Genomic DNA, 26,554 nt, shown 5'->3' on the forward strand with positions numbered 1-26,554 from the left:
TGCCCATTGCCTCTTGTCCTGTCGCAGGGCACCACTGAAAATAGTCTGGCCCCATCCTCTTGACACCCTCCTTCAGATATTCAAATGCCTTGATAAAATCCCTCCTCATTCTTCTTTTCTCAAGGCTGAACAGTCCCAGCTCTCTCAGCCTCTCCTCATTATTACTCAACAAATCTTGTGCCCTACCATGGGATCAAGGCTGGGAAGCATAAAAGTAGCTAGATAAATAGGTCAGCATCTTGAATAATCTTTTCTTGGAGGTCTTGGAGCAGAGCATCTTCCAGTAGTTCGTTTGCATACTTGTGCGTTGTTTTGTTTCATCCTGTTTTGGCAGAATATTGCCAGTTATATCACCTTCTGGTAAGGGGAGATCCCCTGTTCTGTACATAGAAACTGAGGGGATGTTTATCCAAAAAATTCTTGGTGTCCTTACTGAATGCAAATATCATAAATAAGTGTATGAATAGCTTTTGAAGAGATAAGTGAGGGGATCATCTCTACCTGTGGAGAGATGAAGGGCAAGATTTCTCTTAAATTATATTTACAATCTCAAGAATCGCGATAGTCTGAAATTAATCTATTTTGATGATCACACATCAATAGTGGTCCTGAACAGCAGCTGTAATCACTCTTTGACACTTGCCATTTCTAAAGAAGATGACTTAGTTATCTTACTGAAATGAGAATTTCATAGAATTTCTCTTTGCCATATACACTTTTCAGAGGGAAATTACACAAAGAGCTATGTTCTGCTAACCTATCTTTTACATTTTTATTTTACACTCCACAATTTTGAATAAAGTTCTTAAGTTCTTATGCCACTTTAAATAAATTAACAGCCTGAAAACTATTCCTTGACTCCAAAAAACATGTAGAGGGAAGCTTAAAGTAACATTCATATTGGAAAGCAACGTATACTGTAGTTAACCATCATCAGTTAAACACAATTCATATATAAGAACCCATTTTTCTTCCTGCAAAGTGCTGGGGAAAAAACTGAAAATGAGAGAGATTCTGTGATGAATTAAAGAAAATTGGATTCATCTCGAAACTGATTCCCTGGCGTGTTGTCTCACATCCTAATTATCTGAAAGCAAACGGATTCTGAAATGCTTTTTGCACGTGAGAGAGACTGGCAATGCATAAAACATCTTAAAAAAATGCCCTGCATTAGCAAATCTCTTCTTGAGGTCATTTGGTACAATTTCTTGGCATAAACTTCTCATTGCAGAAGACTTTTTTTCCATTTCCTTCTCATCAGGAGCTTTCCCAACATAACCTCAATTGAGTATGAATTGATAGCTTAAAGATTAGTCTCTTAGTTCACGACCCTCTCGGAAACACTCCATGGCTATTGGATCTAGTTTCTAATCCCAGAGTGTTTCTCCATTACAGTTTAACATACAGCTTTGAGGTGGCATCTTATTTCATGCTCTGAAGATAAGTGAGCAGATCATTTCAGCAGCCTCAGTTGGCTCAGGCAGCTGGGGACTATTCCAACAGGAGAGTGCACATTTGCACATGGCATGTAAAAGACACTATATTTGGCTTAGTTAGCAGCTGTTCTGGCATTAAGACTGTCTTGCTTGTCCTACTGTAAGGTCTGAAACCTTCCGTGTGAAATGGTGTAGTAACTGGTAACAGTTACACGTTAAGGAAATCACCATTGCCAACTAGGATATGATACTGAATTGTACATCAGGAAAATTAATCTTTTCTTGGGGGCTGAGTTACCCTGCTACAACACACTCGGCAAGTAATTTTTCATCCATAGGCCCATCTATAAAATAATGCTAATAATAAGAACTAGGTGGAGTGTTTCCTTTGCATATACCTTTTACTTTCTCTGTGATTAAATGTTACTGAGAACTTACCTGCAAATTTTCATTTTCTGAAAATGTTAAAACAAGTTCTTCTAATATTAAATATTTAATTGGAAATAATTGTTTTAAAAGATAGGATTTTTGATAGAGTAATTTGGGCTATAACAAAATATATCATTTAGCTCGTTTAAAAAAAAAAAAAAAAAGGCTATGGAAACAAAAGCGGTTTTGCAGTTTTGAATCCACGGATGAAATATTGCTATTTGCAGAAAGTTGCTTTGGGGATTTTGCTATCAGATGCTGTTAGTTCTAATAGCTGACTACAGCCCTCTCCATGTCCAAGATGAGTGCAAGAGGTTTTTTGTTCGTTTTGCTCTGTGCAAATCTAAGTATTAAAGAGGGAAAATTAATTTTTGTTCTAAAAGTTTTAAAGGCACTCGCCTTAAATGCTTCTTTGCGTGTACAACTGTGAAGAGGGTTCTGAAAGGCAGTAATTACAAGACTGTTCACTTTTTTTGGTATCATTGAAAGGTAGAGTATTGCAGTATTTTCTTTTGAGTGGTGTGTAAATGTTTATATAAGATACAGTCTAGAAGTTTACCTAGACTGACATGCTATTCACTCAATAGCTGCATTATTATATTCTGAACTGTGCCCACAGGGTTATTGAGTATAGTTACTTTGAAATTGGATTTACAAGTGCTCATAAAATATTTAATAACAGTGATGTTTGTAACTTCTGTTTCAATACTGTGAAGATATTAGTGAATTATATGAATGTTATATAATGAATGTTAAATTAACAGAGGGAAGGAGAAAGTGGTGGGGCACTGACCTATTAGAGCTGGAGTTTTGCAGGAGATGCTAAAAGGTATCCCAAGAAACTCTTGATATTCCATTCTGGTTTGGAAGGTAGAAAATAACTTGTGCCAAAACTAGCCCTTCAAAGATGGCCCTCTTCAGGGTTTAGGAAGGGCGTTTCTGTTTGTCAGCTAGAGTAACTACCATAAACCAGTTAGAAATGTCTTCTGTTTACGCTGGCTTTACAATTGATTTACCAGTTTCAGCAAACTGATTGGGGTTGCAAAATGCAAAATAAGCATATGAAATATGAGCAGCCATTCTTTCTTAATAAGAGAGCTAGATGATTTCCATTCTAAAATATATACATTTATATATATATAAATATATATAAATAATATATATTTTATAAGCAACACGCTGTCAGGAGAAAGTGATGGGATTTTTTTTATATACAGACAAAGGACATTTTCCTGTAAAATTTCTTATATTTCAAATCAGTTGATCTGAAATAGCTGTGTGATGATATAACCATCCTTTATTGTTCTTATCTGAGCAGAAGCAAAGCTTGCATTTTGATTTCAAATGTCCTTTATTTAGAAATGATTGAGTAGTTGTTGTATGGTCTCGGCTTCGGAAGACTGGTAGTTTATTTTGCTGCTGAGAATAGAGGGGTTGTCTTCTCCAGAAACAGAAACCTACTGAAAAATTTTTTTACATTTTTTTTTCTTGAGGATTTCTTTATTTTATCTCCTAAAGGGAAGAGTGCTTTGTATGTTTCTAACCTCATAAAAGTTATATCATTGTTATAATCATTTTCAGTTATAATCATTGATGCAAAAGGTATAATAGTTACAGTACTTGGTGGTTACATGTGGAGATTTTTCTAAGTAGATAAGATACTTCCTCTGATTTTTAAGTCTCTTTACTCTGTACGTGATTAAAGGAAAGACCTGTGTGTTGGAGATGATGCCAAGAATATGTAGTGGCGGATACCCTTGGCACATGCTTTTGAAGTGACATGCAACTGCTGCTGGCTGTCAAGGATCAGTTGCCACCAGCCCGCATTAGATTAAAAGTTAATTTTGGCTTTTTAGTCCAAAGCTGAACAAATCATTTTCTCTGCTTTAGGCAAGTTAGTATCTTTATAAAAGTTTTTCATTAAAATATTGTCATGCTGTATTATATGAGTAATTTCCACTCTGTAAAGTACAATCATTTACATGTGACGTATGAAAAGGGAAGTCCAGTGTGCGTGGGAGGGTTTAGCTTGTGTAAATAAGATACTACAACTGCAGGTTCAATCTTCCGTAAAGATTTCTTTTCTCTTTAAAGACAGCTCTGTTGCTGCCCCTTAAGAGGTGTTTGCCATTATTCTTGCATTGATTACGCTTATATGCACACATGTACACATGCACACACACACACTCGCACGTGCACACATTTTCAGGTTTTCTTCTGCTTTTATTTGGTCCACATAAAAGAATACATAAATTTTTTTTGCCTCAGTAAATAATAACAACTGTTAATGCAGTTGTACTTAGAGAACATTAGTTGTATTGCTGTACAGCTGCATGTTGTTTGCTGCATGCTTTCGTGAATGAATAATGATTATTTTTAACCTTAGCACTTGCTTTATCTGAATGGTTAAGCCTGTTTTCGTCTTATCTGTGCTACAAGATAATATTTTTGCATGTAGAAAAGCTGATAATAATGTAGAAGTAATAAATTTCAAGATTCTTTTTTACCAGAATTGAGCTGCATAAGATAACTAATAGCCAGCTTTCAAAGACTGCTAAGTATCGTGAATTAAATCTTGATTCCTCTGAATTAAAAAGCAGGTCAGTCTGTCTACTACCTAACCAATACAGTTATTTTGTAGATGGTTGACGACATTAAATACATTGCTGAGATGGCATTTTTGTTCCCAAACTCTTCAGATTTCTAAGGAAAGGATATCTTTAAAATGCCTTTCTAACAACAAAAGTTTTTTAGCAAGGGTTAGTACCCTTGTCGCCCAAAAGAAAAAAGTTGTATTTTGAGAGATGTTTTTTAAAATGTGTTTGTTCTCAAGTGGAGTCCTGTCTTGGGGGGAGGGGGAGGGGGGAAACGCATGGGAGGAGGTAAATATTTCTTCTCTACCTTTTCATAGCTGCTGTGCTTGTTCTTAATTAAGCAGGGAGCATGAGTGCTCATGTTTTTGGGATAAAGTTGTAAAAGACAACAAAAATATCTAAGAAACAGTGTTGTTCTACTTGGTTTCAACCAGTAGCACAAGAAGGACCAGAACTGCCCTGAAATCTGCATGATTTATGGGTCGGTTACTCTGGAGTTATGACAATAATTTAACTCCTCAGTATAACTCCTCAGTACAACCCTAGAGGGGGAGCAGCAGTACAGATTCTTCAAGGTCTCCTGTGGCATTTGCTGACCTTGCAGACTTGCTCAGATGCAGCTGAGCCCATTTATATTTCTGAATTTATCAGCGTGTGTGTCTGTAATTGCAGAGTCCATCACCTGTCAAAGAAGTTTTATGAGGATACTTTAGGAGGCATGAGTAGCAGCTTTTTTTCTTTTTCTTTATTTGTTTTCCCCTAATTCATTGATAGCTATTGGATACTCCATGCTCTGGAATATTATGCTTTTATGAATAAAAAAAATTAACTGGCAATTTTTAATGTAAGCTTTTTGTTCCAGAGAGTTGGATGTATTTTGGGTTTGGAAGTCAGTGCTTAAGGACAAAGAAATAAGGTACCGTTTTGTAGGTGTTATATCTTTTCCGTTATAGGAGTTATGTCAGAGTTCTTTCTGCACATGGTGATCATTTACCTTAAGATTATGATAGTACTATTAAAATATTAATGCAGCAGGATCCAAAAGATACACACTGTTGAAAAAATACACAAGGCTGTCCAACTGTGTTGGCATATGAGCTGCTACTTAAGTTTCAGACTGCAGTATAAGCACAACCAGATGAACCTCTAGTGAACTTGCAGGGGACCTAGCAGATGTAGTGGGTGCATAACCTGTTGAGGCTTAACTCGAGCAATGCAAAGAAGCTGTCTCTCTTGAGCCTGTGTTGTGAGCCATGCATGTATGTTAAATTACCCGCAAGTCTTCTCTGATTAAGAAATTAAATTATGTTTAACTTTGTATCCTTTGTTTGTTGTTACTGAAAAACTGTTGGTAGCCCTGAAAACAAAAATTTTGTTACAAACCACATCCAAATTTCTTGACTTTTGCTTTAACCTGGGCAGAACTCCTTGTAGTCATGTCTCTGCTTTGTTTAGTCTTTGGCATGTCTGCTCACATGAGGGAGAACAATACAAAGTTAATTTGGAGTTGAACTGAGACAAGTAGTGATAGAAACGAACTTAACATGTGCTCTTAACTTTCCTTGAGCCTTTGTGTGCTGTAGCTGTGTTGTATTAAGTTGTGATACAGTGGATTCATTTTTTTGTGACATCTACTAAGTCTTGAAATGAGAACTGGAACAAAATAATAAATTCATTTTTACTTCTGACTATAACCATTCAGTTTCTGATGATGTCTATCGTACAGATCTATAAGAGAGATATTTTAATTCAAATTAAGTCTGTCATACATTTGAAGTAAGTAGTACATACTTTTGTGAAATTCTTTATTTGCTCTATCATATGCTTATCATTCTTCCTTGTTCATCACTTGTCATGGATTTGATTTTGCTTGTCCCATTAATGCTGTGACTCCCTGGTAGCTTTTGTTGTTCATGCTTCCCTTTCAAGAGACACTTGTCTTCATGTTCAAAAATAATTGTTACTTGAATAACTTCTATTGCCAAATGTCTCATTAGGTGGAGGGAAGGTAGCCTCAAAATTGCTACCAGTGGATGGGCCTTTTTTTGTGTGATACTCTATCAGATCTTTAATAAATAAATAAAACTCTTTCATGCTGCAGTATTTTTAAATATGAAAAGGTTTAGTTGGCTGTGTGTGTTTTTACTATTTACAGCTCTTTAAAACAGGGAGGGATAGACCCTTAGGACTACTAAAGGACCTGTCTGCAGCTGGGATTGAGTCTGATTTATCTGGATTTAGGACTACTAAAGGACCTGTCTGCAGCTGGGATTGAGCCTGATTTATCTGGCAGCCAGAAGGGTTGGACTGTAGTCTCCAGAGCTAGAAAATCATTCCTTAGGGCTGGCATTGCTCCTTGGACGGACTGTTAGACATGTTAGTTGTTTGGAAATCTGCAAAGCAATTATTCTGCCTCTCATAGTGCAAACGATTTGAGTTGAAATAACATGTGGCAGAAATGTACAACTTTGCTTAATAACTTACCGTTTGGCAAATTGCTTTGAGTACTGACTACACAGAGGTTTATAGGTTATGAATACTTTAAAAATTCTATTATTAGCTCCAAAAAATGAAAAGTTATCAGGCTATTTAACTCATTAAAGCCCCAGTCATGGCAATCACTTGCTTGAGAAGAGAGAATGAGGAAGATAGAATTCTTAGGTCTTTCTGCACCAAGAGTCTTCAGAACTGTGTTTCCATACTTTACAATATTCTCTTACATTTTAGACTGTAGTTCCATTTTTCTCATATTAAAAGCAGCATTCTTTCATTAACAAAACATGAGGATAATAGTTTCATTTGCTGTTTTATTGTGCCATGCTTCCAGTAACTGATGGGTGATCACCGATCTAATACTGAGTGACAGAAGTGAGATGCTGTAATGATTTATCTGATAGTCATTTCTAGATCCTTGAGTTTTTACACTGCATTTTTGAATGTTGCTTGAAATCTTGGCATCAAAAATGCTATTTCTTTTAATGTTATCATTGCTAGTTGTTGCTGTTTAGTCATTTACCATCATTCTGTCAAAAAAAAAAGTTTTTGTTGGTCTCCTTTGCTGGAAGTAGAGAATAACCTAGGCAAGCATCTACATTTGGATCATTTGCACATATTTGTTTCGGGTCTTAAAGCATATTTTTATTTATATAAACTTACTTTGATAATGTGAGACTCAGGAAATGCAGGTTCATCCTTCACACCTGAGTTCTGAAAGACAGATGAGCGGGTGGTTAAAACTTACTGATGTGCACTTCTCTTCTGGCTGTGAGGGGAATGATATTTAAGTGTAATGGGATGCATTATGTCTTTTATGCTCTGTTAGAACAAGGAAATTATAGCTTTGACCATGATTAATTAGTCTCAAACTATTGCCACAATGCAAAAATCTTATCTAATATGTAAGTCAGTTCTGTTCTCATTCAGTACTGCTTATATTCCTGCCTACTGATGCTGTAGCCTATTTGTGTATGTGCTTAAAAGGCCTGTTTTCTGAAGCCCCTATCTTGATTGAAAGCTCTGAGTAGCTGCTGCTTTTGTTTTATTTTGTGATTGAGGGATTCTGTTTTTCCACAGATGAAAGTTTATGTGATCGTGGCAGTTTCAGATACCCAAATCTGATTCCTCTCTGCTTAGTGAAGCCTAGAAACATTTAATCACTTAGAATTGCCTTTCCTGAGAAGCAGTATTTGGATGTAGAAGGCACAATTACATTTTCTAAAGGTTCAACAAAGATAAAAATCCAGTGAAAGACCTGGCTTTTTGAGAACAGAATTGTGTGATAGTGACAGGTAAGTGCGTGAAACCTACCACATGTAGTTGATTTCCAAAATGCTGTGGCAGTGGATGTATGTAACTGCACCTTATAGAACATTCCCCCCCGCCTTCCCCCCAAGGATAAATTGAGAGCTGCTTCTGATCTTCTGTGCTTCATTTAGATTGAAGCAGGGTGATGAGCAAGGCAAAACTAGGGTTTGATCTCAAAACCAATCAGTCATAGCTAGCCGCAACTTTTTGATGGTTTAAATTTGCAGAATTAAACCTTTGCATTTCTACCAGAAATATAAAATCATTTTTTTGCAAATCTTAGACAAAGTTATTTACAATGTCAGATCCAGAATACAGAATTTCAGCAGTTGAGAGAAACCTGTAAGAGAAAACTCATTTTGAAGCATGAACCCTAATTCCCTGAGACAGGAAAAGATGTGACAAGTTAAAGTAATCTCCTTGTTATACTGGTCTTTTGGTTTAGCAAAAGATAATACTGTAAAGCACGCTTTCACCCTACATTTCTTCTGTTTTGATCTGATCACTACTGTTTAATATTTTGTGGAATAAAAAAGTGTGATGTGAGATGCTTGAATCTGACTATGTGTCTTGACAGTTCATAGAAGTGCAAAGTACAGGAAAGCAGAATCTGGCAAACAGCTGACACATTCTGTTATATTTATGGTTTTTCATAAGATTGTCTGCCAAAAGTAACCATCCCCAAAAAAGATGCTCAGAGAGAAGTCTTTGAACATGCTTTTTGCAGAAGGAAAGTGATTGTTGATGACTTCTGTCTTTTACAGAGAATTAGAATACACTGCTGTACCAGTTGGCCGAAATGAAGCATCTTGAGACCTCTCATGGAGAAGAAAAGGGGTTTTGTTTGAGAGCTATTTGAGTCTTAAGACCAAGATCTTAGGAAGAGGGATTGCCATAAATATTTTTGTATAATTAGTGAACTTTATTTACCACTGAAGAAATTTTATTACCTTGTGTTACAATAACTTGCTTACAGAATAAAGTTAGTTGCACTGGTCCTGCTTTGTAATGACTGGTTTGCTTTGTAATTACAACCTTTAATGTGAACAAAGTGTTTCGGTTGAAAAGCAAACATGATTTTTTAATGGACTTTTTTTTCTCCCGTAGTGGCTCCCTGCCTAAACTTAGAACTTGGTTGACTATTCATAAAAAGTGGCATTCTCTGTAAGGAATATGCTGATGTCATCTGGGCCGTCCTGTGATTGCTGTCTGCTCTTTGATGAAGATGGGCAGGATTGGCTTTGCTGTAGAAGTACTCGATTTCTCCCTAGCTAGAAAAAAGTGAGGAGCCATCATGGGTCAGAGTGAGGCAACTTTGAGACAGAGAACACTGTCTAGGTGCAGTGAGCTGTGAAAGTTTATCCTCCGTATTGCGGAGGAGTGCATATATGCAGGAGAGGAAGAGAGGAGGAACAGGCAGCCATGATGACTTGATGTATTTATTTATTTTACATCATTTGAGACAAAATTTGGAAAACTTCGTGTGTCAGCGGAAGCCTGTGGTGATCGACTGAAATGCATGCGACATTTGGTTGTGTTGCACTAAAACCCATAGGAAACAATGAAAAAAAATGAAACAAAATACCTGTTAACTAGGAGAGTAGCATAAAACTTTACTAAATTGAAAATGCTAAAATAAAAGCTGCATCATTGCCATAGATGTTCTCTCTGCATGCAGAAAGACCATATTGGTCTATTTACTAAGCCTGCAGTTTAGAACTTGTAGTTAGTAATGCTGCTTTGTGTGTTGACATTAACAAAGCATAGCAAGAAAAAGCCGAGAACTTAAAAGTAATGACTTTTTTTTTTTAACCTCCAGCTGGAAAATGGAATGCTTAGAGCTAATTATTTTAGTTTTTAGGAATCAGTTGACTTCCAAATTCTGTTTTTTGGTTAAATAATTGCTTTTCCAATAGTGAAAAGTAATTGGTTCCATGTTAAGACTATGGATAGATTCCAAAAACAATTTTTAGAGTTTAAGATTTGAATCTTAGCATTAGTTTTATGGGCTTTGGGGCTTTTTCTTGCTTTTAAAAACAGAATGTTAATATTGAAAAGCAAGAGGCAACAAGTTTTATGTTGTTAGTAAATGGATTCACTTTTGAACTAGACATATTTAAGATATAGGCCAATTTTGATAAACCAGTGTTTGTAAAACATATTGAAATTTTTGGATAACTTGTGCTCTTTGAGAAGTATTGATTTATTGTAGAAAGTTTGCCTCTTTGGGGACCCTTCCACATTGCGTTTTCTTGGGAAACGAAGTAGAGTAATGCCTGCTTTCTTATGTTAAGGGACTGCAGCTGCTTAGTAGACAGCAGGAGGCAGCGCTTGCTATTGAAAAAAGATAGGCAGCTATTTTAGAAGTCAGCAAATAGGGATGATGAGAAGTTAAACAACTTATGTATTGATATATAACTTCACTGATAACTGCAAGGCTTGCATGTTTCATCCAAAGCTTGAGGCTCATTGTAAAGGAGCAGGAAGGTTTCAGGGCAGCTCAGGATGTCTGGCAGGTAATTAAGTAGTAGTCAGAGGTCTGAGATTAAAGAGTTTCCCTCCATTGAGCAGCAAGGTAACTTCAGTTGGTTCTCCTTTTCAGGAGGTCTGAATAGCCATTGCTGTAGCTACTCCTTACTTGTTTTCTGCAGCTGTTTTTTATATGAAGAAGGAAAAGCAGCTCATTGGACGTGACTGTATGATGTGACTTTACTTTTAATTGGCTTCTTGGACGCTTTCTGAATAACAGGTCAGAATGTATCTGTAATAAGTTACAATTCTTTAAGCTATATTATTGCTGTTTTTCTTTCCTATTTCTAGTTTCAGAGTATCACCAATAATTTTTCTTTCGGGATGGGGCAGGGCAACAGAGGGCAAAGGAACCAGAAGAAGGGAAAAAAATCATTGACTGCAACCTTTGATTGTTGCAGCACTAATGTTTTTAATATGACTTGTGTTTTATAGTAAAGGTAGATCTTAAAAGAAACAATTGCCCTTTTCAGATATATTTTTATCACTTTCTGCCTTATGGCTTCCTGTGCAGCAGTTCATTTCAGTCTATTGGTTCTTTGTATTAGTATTGGAAATATCTGTTCCTTTGTGTTATTGTTATAATACTAGCGCTGTAGAAATTTATTTGACAAGTGGGAAAATGTCTACCCATTGTAATCACGTAACTTCATTTCCAGATCTTCAGTTCATTAGCCAACTTGGCTAAAAACTATAAAATGTACCAATTCTATTCACTTTGAAGTTTTAGTGGCTTTTCTGTTGTTGTTGGCAGTATTTCCATTGCTAGTATTGTGTTCCCTGAGAGAATATGTAGCTTGCAAGAAATCTTATTGGTATGCAGACAGTAATACCCTAGGCTTTGTGTTATGCTGTGTTGTGCCATAATAGTTCTGTGTTATTTCCATTTGATATCTAAATAACTTACTGGACACTGTTTGCCTTTAAAACCCTCTGGTTTTTTGCAGACTTAAATAATAGATTCTGCTTGGTGCACATGAAAACAAAATTGTGTGTTACCTATTTTCTCATTAGCAGGGATGAATTTGAATATCAAAATTACTTAGTTGTCCTGGAGAGATGATTCTTTCTGCTCCTCCTCCCCCCATAAGATTTTCTTTCTTTTAAAAGAAAAATCTTTTGTGGATGAAGTGGTAGGTTTGCTGACGTTAGTACTCTTGTATCTTTTGAGGGAAAAGATGTGCATAAAACAGGCTTCCGTTTTATTAGATTACGAAGAAAGCAAGATGCTGGTTTATTCCTCACTTCTGCAGGAGGAGCATGCCCCATGCATCATCGGTTAGAGTACTATATCTCTGACTTTGTGAATTTTACTTTGAGAACTTTTAATTACACTGTTCTTGATTCATTGGTGACAGAAGAGGGTAAGAGTGACATATGGCCCTGGAGAATTGGGTTCCTTGTAACAGAAGATCCGACATCAGATGTGAGTTGATACTGAGAGTGCAGCAAAAGCAATACGCAGACACTAGAGCGAGTGTGATTGTACTTGTTCTCCTTTCAGTTGTTTCTAAACTGGTTTTGTCTTCAGCGTGGCTCAACAAAGAGTACTGACACGTTAGGTCACAGTGTCAAAGTAATCTTGCTATAAAACAGGATGTTTTCTTGGCAACTTGCTATGAGAAAAGGCATTTTTGGACACTGATACAGCTTAGGAGCCAAAGCATAAACTAGATTATGGTTTTCCTGTCAGTCCTTCCCGTTGTTGCACTTGATGGGCAAATTCACAGGAATTACCTCACTGTTAAGAGTGAAGATCTTTAAGGTGTCTTCTCTTCCCACCTGTAATCTGTTTTCTTCCGTGATTTACAGTTGAGCCAGAAGTTAATACAGATTCTTTTATTTTCTAGATACTGGATAGGAGCGTAAAAGCACTATCTGTTGCAGATATGAGTGATGACTGTTCATTATTGTCTTTTTAATATTTGAGCCTTTATGGTTAGATGCAAATGGTGCAGAGAAGGAAGTGGAGCAAATTTGGTGGCTTTTAACAAGTAAGGGCACAGCTAGTTCCCAGAACAGCAGAGAGCCCCAGTAAAAGAAGCTGAACATCCTGAAAGAAGGACAGACAGTATTTACTTGTGCTGTTGCCCTTTCAGCTCATTTGTATTTTCTGCTTCTTGAATTTGTTACCTGGATGCCTTTGCTTCCATTTGAGTGAAATCAAAATGAGACAATCAAAATGAGAAAACTAGAAAAACTCTGAAGTTGGAAACCCACAATAAAAGTTGCGTTAGTCTGAGATGAGGAAAGATACTGAGGAATTCTGCTTAAAAGTAAAACAACAGTGAATTTTTAGTGTTTATGCACAACCACAATATATAAAGCATTCTGTACGTTCTAAATCAATTTACTAGAGAAGTTTGGAAATTTTTATGGGACGTTTTTATTTTCTGACTCTTAATAGAATTTTGGATACACTTCATAAATTTTCAGATAAAAACAGGATGCATTGTTCTCCAGTCTAACCTTTTCTCTTTTATTTCTCTTTCTTCTATTTATTCACTCTATATCTTTGGACCTTTCTTCTTCAGAAGGTGGATTTTTTTTACTGTGTTTCATGAAGTAAGAACATGTTTTCTGCAGCTGGGAACAAAAGTAGCTTTTTTTTCCAAAATACATGAAAGCAGCTGTCAAACATCAGATTCTGTTTAACGTTGCCTTTTATTTGTGCTTTGTGTTAGGAGATGGGAGCCCAGCTTGTTCACTTAGCAAATTTTCTTGTTCAGCAACTGGTTTTAGAACTATTTCAAGTGGTAAGAGATGGTAATGTTAATTATATTAAGAAATCGTTAATTTTAGATTCTCTCCTGTTTGTCTAGGCTTTTAGCCCGTTTCTTGGTAAAGATGGCAGCCAACAATGCGGTGTTGAACAGATTGGAGCAGAAAGGTGCAGAGGCAGATCAAGTTATTGAATACCTCAAGCAGCAAGTTGCTCTGCTCAAGGAGAAAGCTAGTAAGGAATTCTGCATATTATGATAAACTTGCTAACCAGATGGTTACCATTAAATGCTCATAGGAAAAAATGAGAGCATAGACAACTTCATTGGTGCTGTCAGCCTTTAAGTGTGTTTCAGGCTTTCTAAGATAGTTTGTAATAGTAGCACCTCTTCACTGTCTTGTGGTTTGTTGGGGGGGGGGGGAGTGTTTTGATTTTGGTTTTGTTTTGAAGTCTCTCCTTCTGAAGCAGAAAAGCATGAATGAGGGAAGGGTTACTGACACAAACAGATTATGGAAATTTGATAGGACACAATCCCTTTTTGGGGGAGAAAGGGAGTTGGGAAGGTTATGAGACTATGTGTTACTGCTTCTCACCACTGTGGGATTCTCTAAAGTGTATTGTACCTTCAGCTTTGATATTTTATACCAATCTGTATCAGTGAATGAGGGTGCTCCATTACAAATATGTTCAAACTTTTTTTTAATAGCTTTCTTGGTATTTCCTCTTGTGAGTCCATCTGGAAGATGGAGAAACTAACATATTGAGAGGCAACTTGATTACATAAGTATCATAAAACGTCTATTAACTTTAAAAAAATGTGGTTCTAAAATATTTCTAACAATATACTCCTTGAAAGTTGCCACTTTTGGTGTTCAGCTTGCCATATTTTACTTTTTTTTGAAAATGAAACCTCTGTTTGCCAAATGATGAATACTAATTATTGAAGCCTCTCATTTTTAATATAGTGTCAACTCTAGTCTTGCAGGCATCTCTCCGAGAAGAGAAGAAGCTCCGTGTAGAAAATGCTAAACTGAAGAAAGAAATTGAAGGGCTGAAACAGGAGCTGATTCAGGCAGAAATTCGTAATGGAGGTGGGAAAAGAGTCCTATCCTCACACAACATAGATCTTGTCACTTTTGATCGTATTTTGTGATATCTTAATTCTTCATGATCTTTGTCTTTTTGTATGACTCCATGGCATCTCTTACAAACTCTGGATTTTCCTAGATTCCATGCCAATGAAAAGTCACCTACAGAGTTACTGCCAACATTTTAGTAAGCTGCAAGCGTGACAGGTATATATGCCAAATCTTAATCAGACACGAAACTTGTTCTTGTGTGTTTCTGTACAGTGCCTTTCATAATGAGCCCCGAACTTAATTGATGTCTGTGGGTCCTTATAATACTTCAGAAAATGCTGAGTGGTAAACACTTCTTGATACTCTAAATATTTCATCTAGCTAGACTGAAATCCCTATGGAAAATCAATTCATAGTTGAAAGTACGAATGGACAGTGACTTATTAGAAAATCCATGGCAATGTCATCTTTGCCATCTTTGCACTTCTCTGTGTAGGTCTGTTCAACTCATACCATCATTATATAATTCCATACTTCAAAGGAAAAAATTAAAAGCTGAAACTGAAGTGTTTCAGATCGAACATGTTTTCTTTAAGATTATTTTCAACAAAAGCCTCTTCTGCCCACTAAAACTATTCCCATTTTTACCCACACTGTCAATACAGTAAATTGGGTAAGATAGTATCCAGTGTTGGTGCTGCATTCAAACATACTGACTGTTTCACTGTTAAAACAATACATTCAGTCTTCAAAAGGACCACTATTTTGTAAATGCAGAGAATTCTTTCTTTTTCTCCTGGGTATGAATAAATCTTTCGTGCACTGAACTAAACCATTAGTTTCTACTTTTCCATTGTCTGTTAATCTGTGGCAATTTTTGATAGGTATAGGATATTTCACAGAGTCTCTGTTATGCTTGAGAGAGAAGTCTCAATACATGTCGATTTTCCAAGATGAGATTATTTTATGTAGAAGAATAAGGGAATTAATATTTGCCTTGACATGCGTCTTCCTTCATTTAGCTAGTTTATATAAAATGGAGCAGAAATAAATTTAGATCTTTTCTTTTGAAGTAAATTAGAGTGTTTTTGGTTTTGACAGTGTTGAGCAGTTGAATGCAGAAATCGGATAAACACAGAACATGAGAAATATCAAATCAAAAATCTGAGAAACAAAAAGTCTCTTCGGAACTATCAGGCAAAACAGCAAGCAAGTGTCTGTTGATACAATGACTCAAGATTTCAAAGATTTAAAACATTGTTTATAAGGATGTAATTCATGCAAGTAAGTTTAGTGTTGAAGAGAACAAGTATGAACAAACTGCAATTCTTCAGGAAGGTTACTAAATGTAACTTGAGGTTACGTTGGAAGTCTAACTAGAATACTGCATACCATATTCTAATTTAAAAATTATTCCAACAGATTTGTTACAGAGCACGTGCTGATAGATGGCTGTCTTATTTTGGAAGCAGCTGTTAATTAGGAAACATCATTTACTAGAGGTGTTTCTCCCATGGCAGAAACCCTTCAAAGGGTTGATTATAAAAAAAAAAATATTGAGCATTTGCATTAATGATTTGGGAGTAATTCTGATCTCTCCTCTGGGTGCAAGAACTGGCAGAGTACTAACTACTAAAAAGGTAACGCAATGGCACAGAATTATGTCCGGTTTTTTTGGTAAATGTTGCCATTCAGACAGAATTTTTTGCAAAAACAAATGGATATAGAACTGTGCGTTTAGGTGAAAGAAATGCTTAAGTGTGAAAAGAAGAATATAGAACGCTGTAGAAAGCGTGCAGAATGGAGAACTGTATGCATAGTAGTAGCACTGGAAGGATTTGTCAGTCAGTTATTGATGATGATTTCCCAGTACAGTGCTGTGGGAAAAAGCACTAATGAGATTATTTGAAGAGTAGAAAGTAGAAGGGAGGTGATTCTTACGCTTTTATCTGGTGAGGTAGATCCTGAGGTGGTATCCAGAATTCTATGTCAGCCGTTTAAAAAGAAATAAGAAAATGTGGAGAATTTTTGGAAGGAAAGTGAGAATGCAACATATAGTTTTACAGCTGTAGGTAGATAATTTCTTAGAATGAGATCATTCAAGCTCAGTTTCATTAGTTAATCTGAAAGAAGAGCTGAGGAGTGATCTGACTACAATATAAAAATTATTTCATAGGACAGGGAGAAAATTACAGAATAGTTTACAGTATGACAAGAGCTTGTGGCTAGAAACTGAAGCCAGACAAATAAAAATGAGAAATAAGGAGTTGAATAGCAAAGATAAATAGATACTGGAATAAACAAGAAAGAGTGGTGGGTTTTTTTAATGCATTTTCTTATACTTAGCGTTCTTTTACGTTTAAAAAATGGATAGTCAAAGGCATTGTCCTTAACTGATCAGAATAATCATATATAGACTGAATTCTGAGGTATGTTTTGTATTGTTCTTTACCACTCAGCAGTTGTAGTTGTTTAGGTATTTTAAGCAAAATTTTCTGTGCTTTCTACTTAAAATGTCATATCGTTCAAAGTCTTAGTACCCCTTCTAATTTCTGTATTTTTAATTTTAGTAAAACAAATTGCAGTTCCTCCTGGTACAACCATTTCTCCAGCTTTGTTTTCGGAAGATGTTTCACAGCCTGCAGCAGTCACATCCTCTCCTGGTCCCAAAGATCAAATTAAAGGTGAAGATGAAGAAAAGAAAAAGAAGGAAAAAGCAGAAAAAAGAGGTATTTCTGTTTTCTTAACTGTAGTTGACAGTTACGGGATTTAATTTATGGAACTGCTTTTACATCATTCTGGGGACAGAAAAAAAACAGTTAAAATAGACAAAGTAGGAAGTCACATGCTATGTCTTAAAATCTCGGAAATACATGAAGCTAATGAAGGCCATCAAGCAAGCTGTAGACTCTTACTTAAGTGGGATACTTGCCAGATTTGTTTTAATGTGGCCGAACTCCTTTGTTTTAAAAAAAAAAAAAAAGGGGGGGGGGGGAAGGACGCAGTGTTGAGAGGTTTTTTTGGCAGACTGGATAACTCCCTGTTCCGAGTCTTAGTTGTTAGATTTTTTTGTTCCTGCCATGGAAACAGTTCAAGCAAAAGCCCAAAGACCAGCTCAGAAAAATATGTTGTAAGATGTAGTAGCGTAACATACCACTAAAGGAAGAGTGCTAAATTGATTTTCTGCATCCTGTAAATATGCTGCTCTTTTTTTTTTCCTGCGAAATTCTTACAGGCAGTGAAATTTAACAGTCTGATCAGATCCATCCATGTCAAGACTGTGATTAAGAGGAATTATTGGGGAAATGACATAGGTGGATAGCATACTCTGGTTTGGCAACAGGGAGGAAATGTAGGAGAAGGGTATCTAGGTTTTCTAACACATTTCATTCTGTTTGTCTCTTTTTTAGCTATCTCTGTTGACTTAATGGGGTTAACAAACGCTATTAAGAGAGGAAAATATATAAGAATTGGTTATATTTGCAGAAAAGTACAGGTTCCTATCTGGTAACTTAAAATTGCCTCTTACAATCATTCTCTTATGCAAATTATTATCAATTTACTGTGAATGGATTTGTACAGCTTTTCAGAATGGGAATATTATGGTGATATGACACTGTAATTCTTGATTTTTCTAATGAGATGTATGCAGGGTCATAAACTATTTCATCTTCTTCAGTGTGCTGCAACCTTGAACCTCTGGTTCAGGTTTTCTTCAGTTATTGTATATCCCTATTTTATACTGTAGATTAATAAAACCCAGTCATAAATGCTAACACTTATTTATCATACATGAGTTGAAATATTTTTGAAGAGCTGTTGCTTATGTTAAATACTGCCTTTTTTTTTTTTCCCAATCTTTGAACATATGATTTAATTTCAGTCTTGTGCTGGAGCAATGGTAAATGAGTCAAATTAGCTGCTGTGTCCACTTTTGTTTTTGCTTCCTAAAGACAGGAGTTTAGTTAACTGCAGCTACCTAATATGTAAGCTTTCTTGGATGAAAAAATAACAGAATACACTCATTTTAAGTAAACACTTGTTACACATATCTTAATCCCCTAGAGATTGTTATTCATTAAACAAATTATGAATGTCTTCTAAACAAGGCAGTCTTACATATAAAATGGTGTAATTAGCTAATCTTGAAAGAAATATCTAAATAAGCCAAAGAAGAACGTTACTTCACTTCTGTTTTATACCATACAGCTTGTATAGGTGATAGGGATCCATTGCATTGCCATTAGTTAATTACTGCTCATCATTAGGAAGCTCCTACACTTTTGTATTTGTGAAGTAAAGAATGGTAGCTACAGTCATCTTGAAGGATTGCTTTGCAACGGTAATGCAGCAGTTGCAGTGATTTGGCAGTGCCCACAGTTGGGAGCTGCTGTTGAGCACGAGTAACCTGATGACTTGTGACTTTCTAGTTTCCATTTGCTGGTGAAACACCAGGGCTAGGCTTACTGGTAATTGCTAATTGTTAAAACAATAGTGTCAGGCTTGTTGACGGGGCTTTTTTTAGATCATATATGTCACTTTCACATGTATTAGCTACATTTAAAGTCAGGATGACTTCATTTTACAAGCAATAAAAACAGCTCTGTTCTAAGGCAGTACTACTTGTAGTAACAATCTAACTTGCAGTGTGTAAGGTAATTCTTTTCTGGAAACTAGTAGTAGAAGTGTTAACTCTCTTCACTTTGTCTATATTTTACACTGAATTTGCACTTCATTCTGAGATTGTAGCATGGTCTTCCCTTGCAAATAGTCATATACATGATTTTATGTTATTTTTTATGTTTATTTTTTGAACTAAACTTCCTTCATTAGGTGAAAAGAAGGAAAAGAAACAGCAGCCAGCTGCTGGAAGTAGTGACTCGAAACCTGTAGATGTTTCTCGTCTGGATCTTCGTGTTGGCTGTATCATAACTGCTGAAAAGCACCCGGATGCAGACTCTCTGTATGTTGAACAGGTGGATGTTGGTGAAGCGAGCCCAAGGACTGTTGTCAGTGGTTTAGTGAAACATGTTCCTCTGGATCAGGTATTAACAAAAGTATTTTCTGATAACCTTTCCCTTCCTAAAGTATCTCTATGACCTTCAGCTTTTTATACAGTGTGTTTTCATTCAATTAAAAGATTTTTTTTTACAGTCGTGAAAACAAAAGCAAAACTGTAGGTGGGAAAGGGCTTAAGAACATCCCCAAAATGGAGAAGGATGCATGCACTTCCTCCTCCCTCCTCCCCCCACCCCGTCACTTTTATCTCCTTGTGGTGCTTTTGTCCTGGGGTGCTATTCTGACTCCTCTCTGAAGCCTTTGGTACAGAGCACTCCTAAACCTAACAGGTCTCACCCCTCCCTTTAGGTTCTTACTATGTAGTGGAGAATCTGTAACAACTTTTTTGCTGCCGTCCAGACTTTTGAAATCTTTGCTTTCCAACTGACATTATACATCAGTGAAGTGTTTGATATGTGGAGTAAAGATCAGGTAAATTTAACTTTGAGAACTAGCTGGCACTGAGTGGACAACTGCTGTGGAATACAAAACACATATTTGCACTTTTTCAGCTGGAATGGACTGTCTGCCTCCTATCTTTTTTCAGTTGGTACACTTGTATGTTTAAGAGAGACTTTCATGGTTTATTGTAGAACAACCTGAGACTTCGAGACTGCATTCTCCTTATACACCTCTTCTAGAGGGTTATTAGGAAGGGAGGAATTGACTGAAGGCTTCTTCCACAGTCAGTGCAGGCTTGGCAAATAAAGAAAAGATGTACAGACCAACTGCAAAGCTGTTTGTGAAGCAATTGATAGTGGTGTGGAAATGTTGCATTTTTTTTCAAGTGCGTTTTTGATCCCTACTCCCACCCTCTCCCCATGGTGAGACTGCAAATGTAGGAGGCAGTTAAAATTGTGATTGTGGTTTTACAATAAAGTAAGTTACTGAACTGGGAAGAAAAATGACTGACTACACTAACTCTTCTGTGAACTGCACTGACCACTCGGTAGTATCCAGTTACTGGATTTGCAGTGGGCACAAATTCAAATTGCTCGTTATTAGCAGTCTGTTGCCAAGATAGAATAGTAAAAAATAATCATCTTAAAAGCCTTCCTAAATAAACTGGTGAATATAAAGTGTACAGAATGTAGAGACAAGTCTTTTCTATTGAACCTGTTTTCAGGTTAGAAAAAATAATCCAGAGGACTCTAACAGAGAATTAGGAATCATTCTTTTATATATTCCTTGTGAACAATTAGTTGTGTGTCTGGCTTAGGTTTTGCCAAGTCTTCATTAGACAATAAATTCTTTGAGGCCAGCTTCTATCTTTTTGAAGTGTTTAGAAATGTGAGGCCCTAGCCTGTGACTACTGCCATATAAATAAAAATGTACATTTCAGATGTGCCTACACCAAGTATAAGAAACAATTCTCCAAAAACTCAGCTATTTATGACTGCAGTGGTAGTATCGCAGTTTTGCAGGATGAAGTATCCGTGTATCATCTGACTAGACTTTTGGTTAGGAGGCACAGCATGCACTTGCATTAACATTTCAATATGCAATGCAGGTTGTTCATAAGTGTGAAAACTTTTTGTATTCCCACTTTGTACGCTGTACGGTGTGTTTTTGTGCACCACTGATGCATAGATAAGCGTTTCTTGATGAAGCTAAGTTGTAAGTTGCCTGCTTGGGTGTCATGTATAGATGCATGCGTTGTCAGTAATAGGCATGAGGTACTGAAACATGAAGTGGACCACATCAGTGCTGAGCTCTTTCAGCAGTGACTGGGGACAAACAAACAAGAAGATTCTGAAACATCTGCAGAAGTTGTCAACTCTTCTGCCACTGCTTTTGGCTTTTTGAAGAGCATCTGTGTTTGACCTTCTTGGGCAACCAAGACCTTTCTTGGGCAATAGTTCCTGAAATTCAAGCAATTCTCAAGTGAGCTTTAATCCCCCCCGAATCCCATTTGACCTAAAAGAGCCTCACATCAGTAATTGGAAGTGATCACAAACCAAGGACTAAGAATGCAGGACAAGTAGCTTAAGAGACTCTTTCAGAACTTAGCAGGAAGAAAGAGACCACAGACAACGTCCAGGAGCACCATCCTTTCTGAGAGGATGCATTACAGCTGCATCTGTTATGAACTATGTGTTCTGATTTATATAGCAGAAACTAACTTTTTCTTCCCATTTAGATGGCTTCAATTTTTTCTTTCCAGATCTTTTTTTGAAGGTTAGCATTGTCCACTCAGACATTGGAAAATGGTATTGGGATTAGTATTTTTCTTTTTTTTAATTAGAATGCTAGTCATATTCTTTATACATATTCTTGATCTTCTAATCTTTGTCTAGTCTACAGGAAAAAATGTTTTCTGTAAATCATAAAGAGATTCATGTGTGCAGTGACTTCAGCATGAGCAACTGTAAAATTCATGGCAGTTGCTCTGTAATATAATGCACTTTTCCTTTTTAAAGCAAAACAGTTTTCCACTGCTTTTGTAGCATTACACTTCAAGGCTATATTAAATACTACTTTGTTCCTTTTTGGATAGGAAAAGAATAGAAATATCTGTGCAACCAAGCTTGTGGTTTGTGTATTATGTTTGCTGGCAAACTTTAGATTCAGACAAGTGCATAATAAATTGAGAAGGGCTTTTTGTTGTTGTTGGCATTGCAGCTCACTCTGCTTTTAAAACAATCAGTGTGTTGGTTTTAACTTGTATTCACTAGCCATTATATGCTGTCACAGTACCTCACTTTGATGTATAGAGGGATAGTTAGTTGGTAATCAATTACACAGGTGACTTCAAGGCTCACCTAAGGAAAAGAGCAATTTAATACTTGTTCCTCAAGGATGAGCTCTTGTTTTTCTCTATGACAAACACCTGTACTAAATTTTTCTATTTTGTTTTTCTTTTTCTGCTTGCTTGCTTGCTTGCTTGATTTCTGTTTTTTCCCCATGCTTTCCCCTTCATTCTATCAGCATGTTTGGAAAACTTACTGTTTTACTCTGGATCTGAGATATCCTTGTGTCCAACCAAAGAAATTGATTGAGTTTCTGCAAAAAATGCTGGTTGTTGCAGCTTCTCAACAGTCTAGTTGTCAGTTTTGAAGTTCCTGGATTCTGGAAGCAAAAGGTTTGGGTCTTTAGAAAACCAGTTGAAGTCGTCATTATTTCAAGTAGATAACATTTGAATTTCCTTTGCTTACTCTCAGCTCATTTTATGTATCAAGCACCTCTTAATATGCAAAAGCCTTATCAGCTCCCTTGTGGACACAGGCTTGATATTGTTTGTGTCATTTAAGTGTAGCGATTTGCCCTGTTGTTCTTAACCAGAACTTTCCTTACTGCAAGATAACATATGTACAAGGAAACATATGCACAAGGAAACTGTCTATCTGTGTCCCCTTCAGCCGTATTTCAGTAGCGCTCTGTGTTTGTTATAGAACTTTTCTTGTACTGGGAAAGGGAGTCAGTTTTCTTCCAATTTTCTCTCTACTCAATCTTATCTATCTGTCAGTAAACACTCCAATTTATTTTACACCTGCTTCTGAAAAAATAGAATATCTTTTTTGTTCCTCTAATTTATAGGGTTACAGATAGAGGCCATGAACGTCACTACTGAATCTCACTCTTTATAGCTGATGCATTTAGGTGTTTTATTTATCAGCTATTATAAAAGACCTCATAGGAGCAAGTCAGAATGGCAGAGATCATATTCTTGTCTGGTTTGTAAATACTTACCTTTGAAGGGTTTTTTTTGCACTTATTATGCATAAGTCCACAGGGTTTACCGTTTTAATTCAGGTCACGTTTTCTGAAAACATCACAATAAATCTCTTCCATAAGAATAAGCAAAACTAATTTTAAAAAATCCCAACGTTTTAGAGATCCATTCCCATGTGTATTGATGTTCAATTACAGCATAGCGGATTAACAACTTTCAATTTGAAGGTTTCTGAGCATTTTAAAGTATGATTCTCCATACTCAAACTGGTTAAAATGAACTTACAATAAAATAGTATGGGGATTTTTTTGAACCATCTATTTTTATAAAGTTCTGAGTGAAGATGTCAGAGAAACTTAAAGTATTATAATGAACTCTCCCATTGTCATTAAGCATTTATTGGGTCTAGTTGCTGGGTTTTTTTCCTCTCTACCTAGGGAATTGTCATTTTTCTGAAGATGGTTTAAAATTTGAGCTATTTGAAATAAAAAGGGAAAAAAACTCTTGAATGGTAATTTTTTTTATAAAAACAAATTCTAGTTTTTACTAAAAAAAAAAAAAAGTCCTGTGGGATTTCTTACCATTTACCATTTTTCTGTGAAATCAATGCACGTAGTTTAGGAATAGAGCAGTTTGTCAAAAGCATTTTAAGATCATTTAATTTAAAGGTCAAGCATTTAAGGTAATTCCTGGTAAAAATGATGATATAATATATATGTTTGAAATGTTGATAAATATTGCTTAATTCTGTAATGCGTAACTTCTCATACAGAAATCTTATTGAGCATTGTGATTGGAGAATGGGTTTGACTCTAGCTGTTTTTTGTTGTTGTTGTTGTTTCCCCCCAGCGTTAATTTGATGAAGATGACTATTGCAATTTCTATATTGATGTGATCTGCTTTTCTCAGTTGTAAAATCTGAAATATAAAAGTGATCCTCCAAAGTCCAGAATTTTTTCCAGTTAGTCAAACCTAGAGTTGAGTACCAAACACAACTGTGTTTCTTTTATTCTATATATCCATTTGCAAATTGTTGTTCAGTGCTAGGTTATATCAAAAACTCTCTCTTTGGGATGTAAGATAATCTATAACTACTGATGTTTTACAATAATTTCGTTGGTTTTGTGGGGATTTATTTCCATAGCAGTAGCCTAAGAAATGAAAGTTTTTTCAGTCAATGGTCTGCCTTGAAATTTGTGTGAGATCAAGCATATATTCAGGCTATCATTTTTCATTTTAACTGCTTAGTTTCAGAGATTTGTATTTTATTTTCTTTAAATGTTATACTTGGAAAATATTCAGTAATCAAAATATTTAATCATATGAGTTTTAATAAATATTACTCTTGCAGTTTTACTTAAAGTTATAGCTTAATTAATGTACAAAGATTGAAATCTAGAAATATTTATGGATGTGTATGTATGCATTAGGAGTATGGCAATTAAGACATTCTCTCTCTGTCTTTTGAGACAGTTCTGGGTTTAACTTCTATTCAATTTAAAAGTGTGGTTTGTTTTCTAGTGTAAAATGTTGCTGTGTCCTCTAACAAAGTGTGGTTTCTCTGGTTTACCATTGCCATTTTACTAACTTACAACAACAAGGGGAGAAACCTGTCTTTACAGTTTTGCACTAGCAATTTGCTGTGCACAGTTTGTACAGCCATTCTCAGTGTATCAAAAAATTCTTAGCATTTGGGCTAAATTAGAAGATACAGAAGTAGCTCACTTTGCATCTTAAATTGTAAACCACCTGTACATTTTCAGTACACAGAACTCCTAGCATTGTTTGTAGAGTGTTTTTTTTTTTAATGGAAATCCTTTCCTAATCGTACAACATTGAAAGTGGATTGAAGTGGTGATCTAAAGATGGAACATGGGTGAAATGTTGGAAGTTTTTGGATCTCTGAATTGCATATTTTGTATCACTGTGATAAGTTTGTCACAGTTCACTCTTTACTCTGTTTTGAGTATTTGTTGAACAGCTCTCAAACGGCTTAAATGTTAATTGCTACTAGTATGCAAACATTAAAATTTTGTATCTATTGTTGTATGCTTCTTTCACAAATGTTAAGATCCCTTCTTTGTAATTCTTTTGTTATAGTTAAGTAATTGTAGTCCCCCAAAGCATATGGCATATGAGTACTTATGTCCTTTTGTTTTCCTCCCCCAAGATGCAGAATCGGATGGCAATACTACTCTGTAACTTGAAGCCTGCAAAGATGAGAGGAGTAGTATCTCAAGCAATGGTGATGTGTGCCAGCTCCCCCGAGAAAGTGGAAATTTTGGCTCCCCCACCAGGGGCAGTACCTGGGGAAAGAATCTCTTTTGAAGGTTTTCCTGGTAAGCAGTAGGTATTTGGGAAGTGGGGAAATTGCAAGAAACAGCTGACCTTTGCCAAGGTGACCTCAATGTTGATGCAGATAAAACAGTATTTTAGTTGCTTTTTTTTTTTTTTTTTTTTGGTTGGAATTTTCTGAATTAGTAATATTAAAACTTTCTTTTAATTATTAACATGCTGGAATTCTGTAAATAAAACATTGAAAATATTTATCTCCGAGGCAAAACTTGAAAGATACAGAGAAATAACTATAACTCTAAGAAGTTAAATAGTGCTTTCATATAAAATTACCCACTTTTTTGAAGCTTAAGTATGAATAGTTATATCTGCTTTGCAAATGTATGAGCAAACATATTTGTGCTTTGCAAGTTACAATAAGCAACTGTAAGACAGAAAAATCAACTGCGTTGCCCAGTGGCTCAGTGTAAGTAAGTGAGAAAGTAATAAAGTCCTGATTTCAGGTCTTTACCCTTAAATAAACATGTTAAAACTTGAGCTAAGCTTTTTTTGGAGGAGGATGGTGTTGTGGGAGAGGGGCATCTCCTATTTATGAGAGGAACATAGGATATTCAAAATACCAGTTATTTTTTGGAAATAACTTTTGGGGTCCCCAAAGAAAGGCACTGGAGTTTTTTCCATTTTAAAAAAAAAGTATTAATGCTTATTTTTCAGAATATAAATAAGAAAATAACCAAATCTCAATTTTATCACGAGATGATTTTTCTCTGTTTTTCCCTCCCCTTCCCCTCAACACCCTGCCTCAGCCCAGCTATTAAAACAAATCAGAATTTGTGACTCTGCATACTGTTAAGTCAAATAAGCATCATGGATGTAGCATAATGATGAATGCATCCCTCCTGCCCCAGATGATGTTTCATTATTCTGACAGGGTG

General features: G+C 36.0%; 1 protein-coding gene across 3 annotated transcripts in view; it reads left to right on the forward strand.

Annotated features, from left to right (window-relative positions):
• AIMP1 (aminoacyl tRNA synthetase complex interacting multifunctional protein 1) overlaps positions 1-26,554 on the forward strand; it is a 43,285-nt gene that overhangs the window by 8,142 nt on the left and 8,589 nt on the right. The window contains exons 1-6 of one of the 3 annotated variants that reach the window (XM_013951771.2): positions 10,895-11,012; positions 13,615-13,748; positions 14,480-14,605; positions 17,164-17,322; positions 19,427-19,638; positions 25,495-25,663. In XM_013951771.2, the coding sequence (XP_013807225.1) occupies positions 13,640-13,748; positions 14,480-14,605; positions 17,164-17,322; positions 19,427-19,638; positions 25,495-25,663 (775 nt within the window). In that variant the 5' untranslated portion in view covers positions 10,895-11,012; positions 13,615-13,639. Of the gene's footprint in view, positions 1-10,894; positions 11,013-13,614; positions 13,749-14,479; positions 14,606-17,163; positions 17,323-19,426; positions 19,639-25,494; positions 25,664-26,554 lie in introns of those variants that run through there. The other 2 variants (XM_067297591.1, XM_067297592.1) reach the window with 2 other exon arrangements.

This window comes from Apteryx mantelli, chromosome 5, assembly GCF_036417845.1.
Source record: "Apteryx mantelli isolate bAptMan1 chromosome 5, bAptMan1.hap1, whole genome shotgun sequence".
Lineage (NCBI taxonomy): Eukaryota > Metazoa > Chordata > Aves > Apterygiformes > Apterygidae > Apteryx > Apteryx mantelli.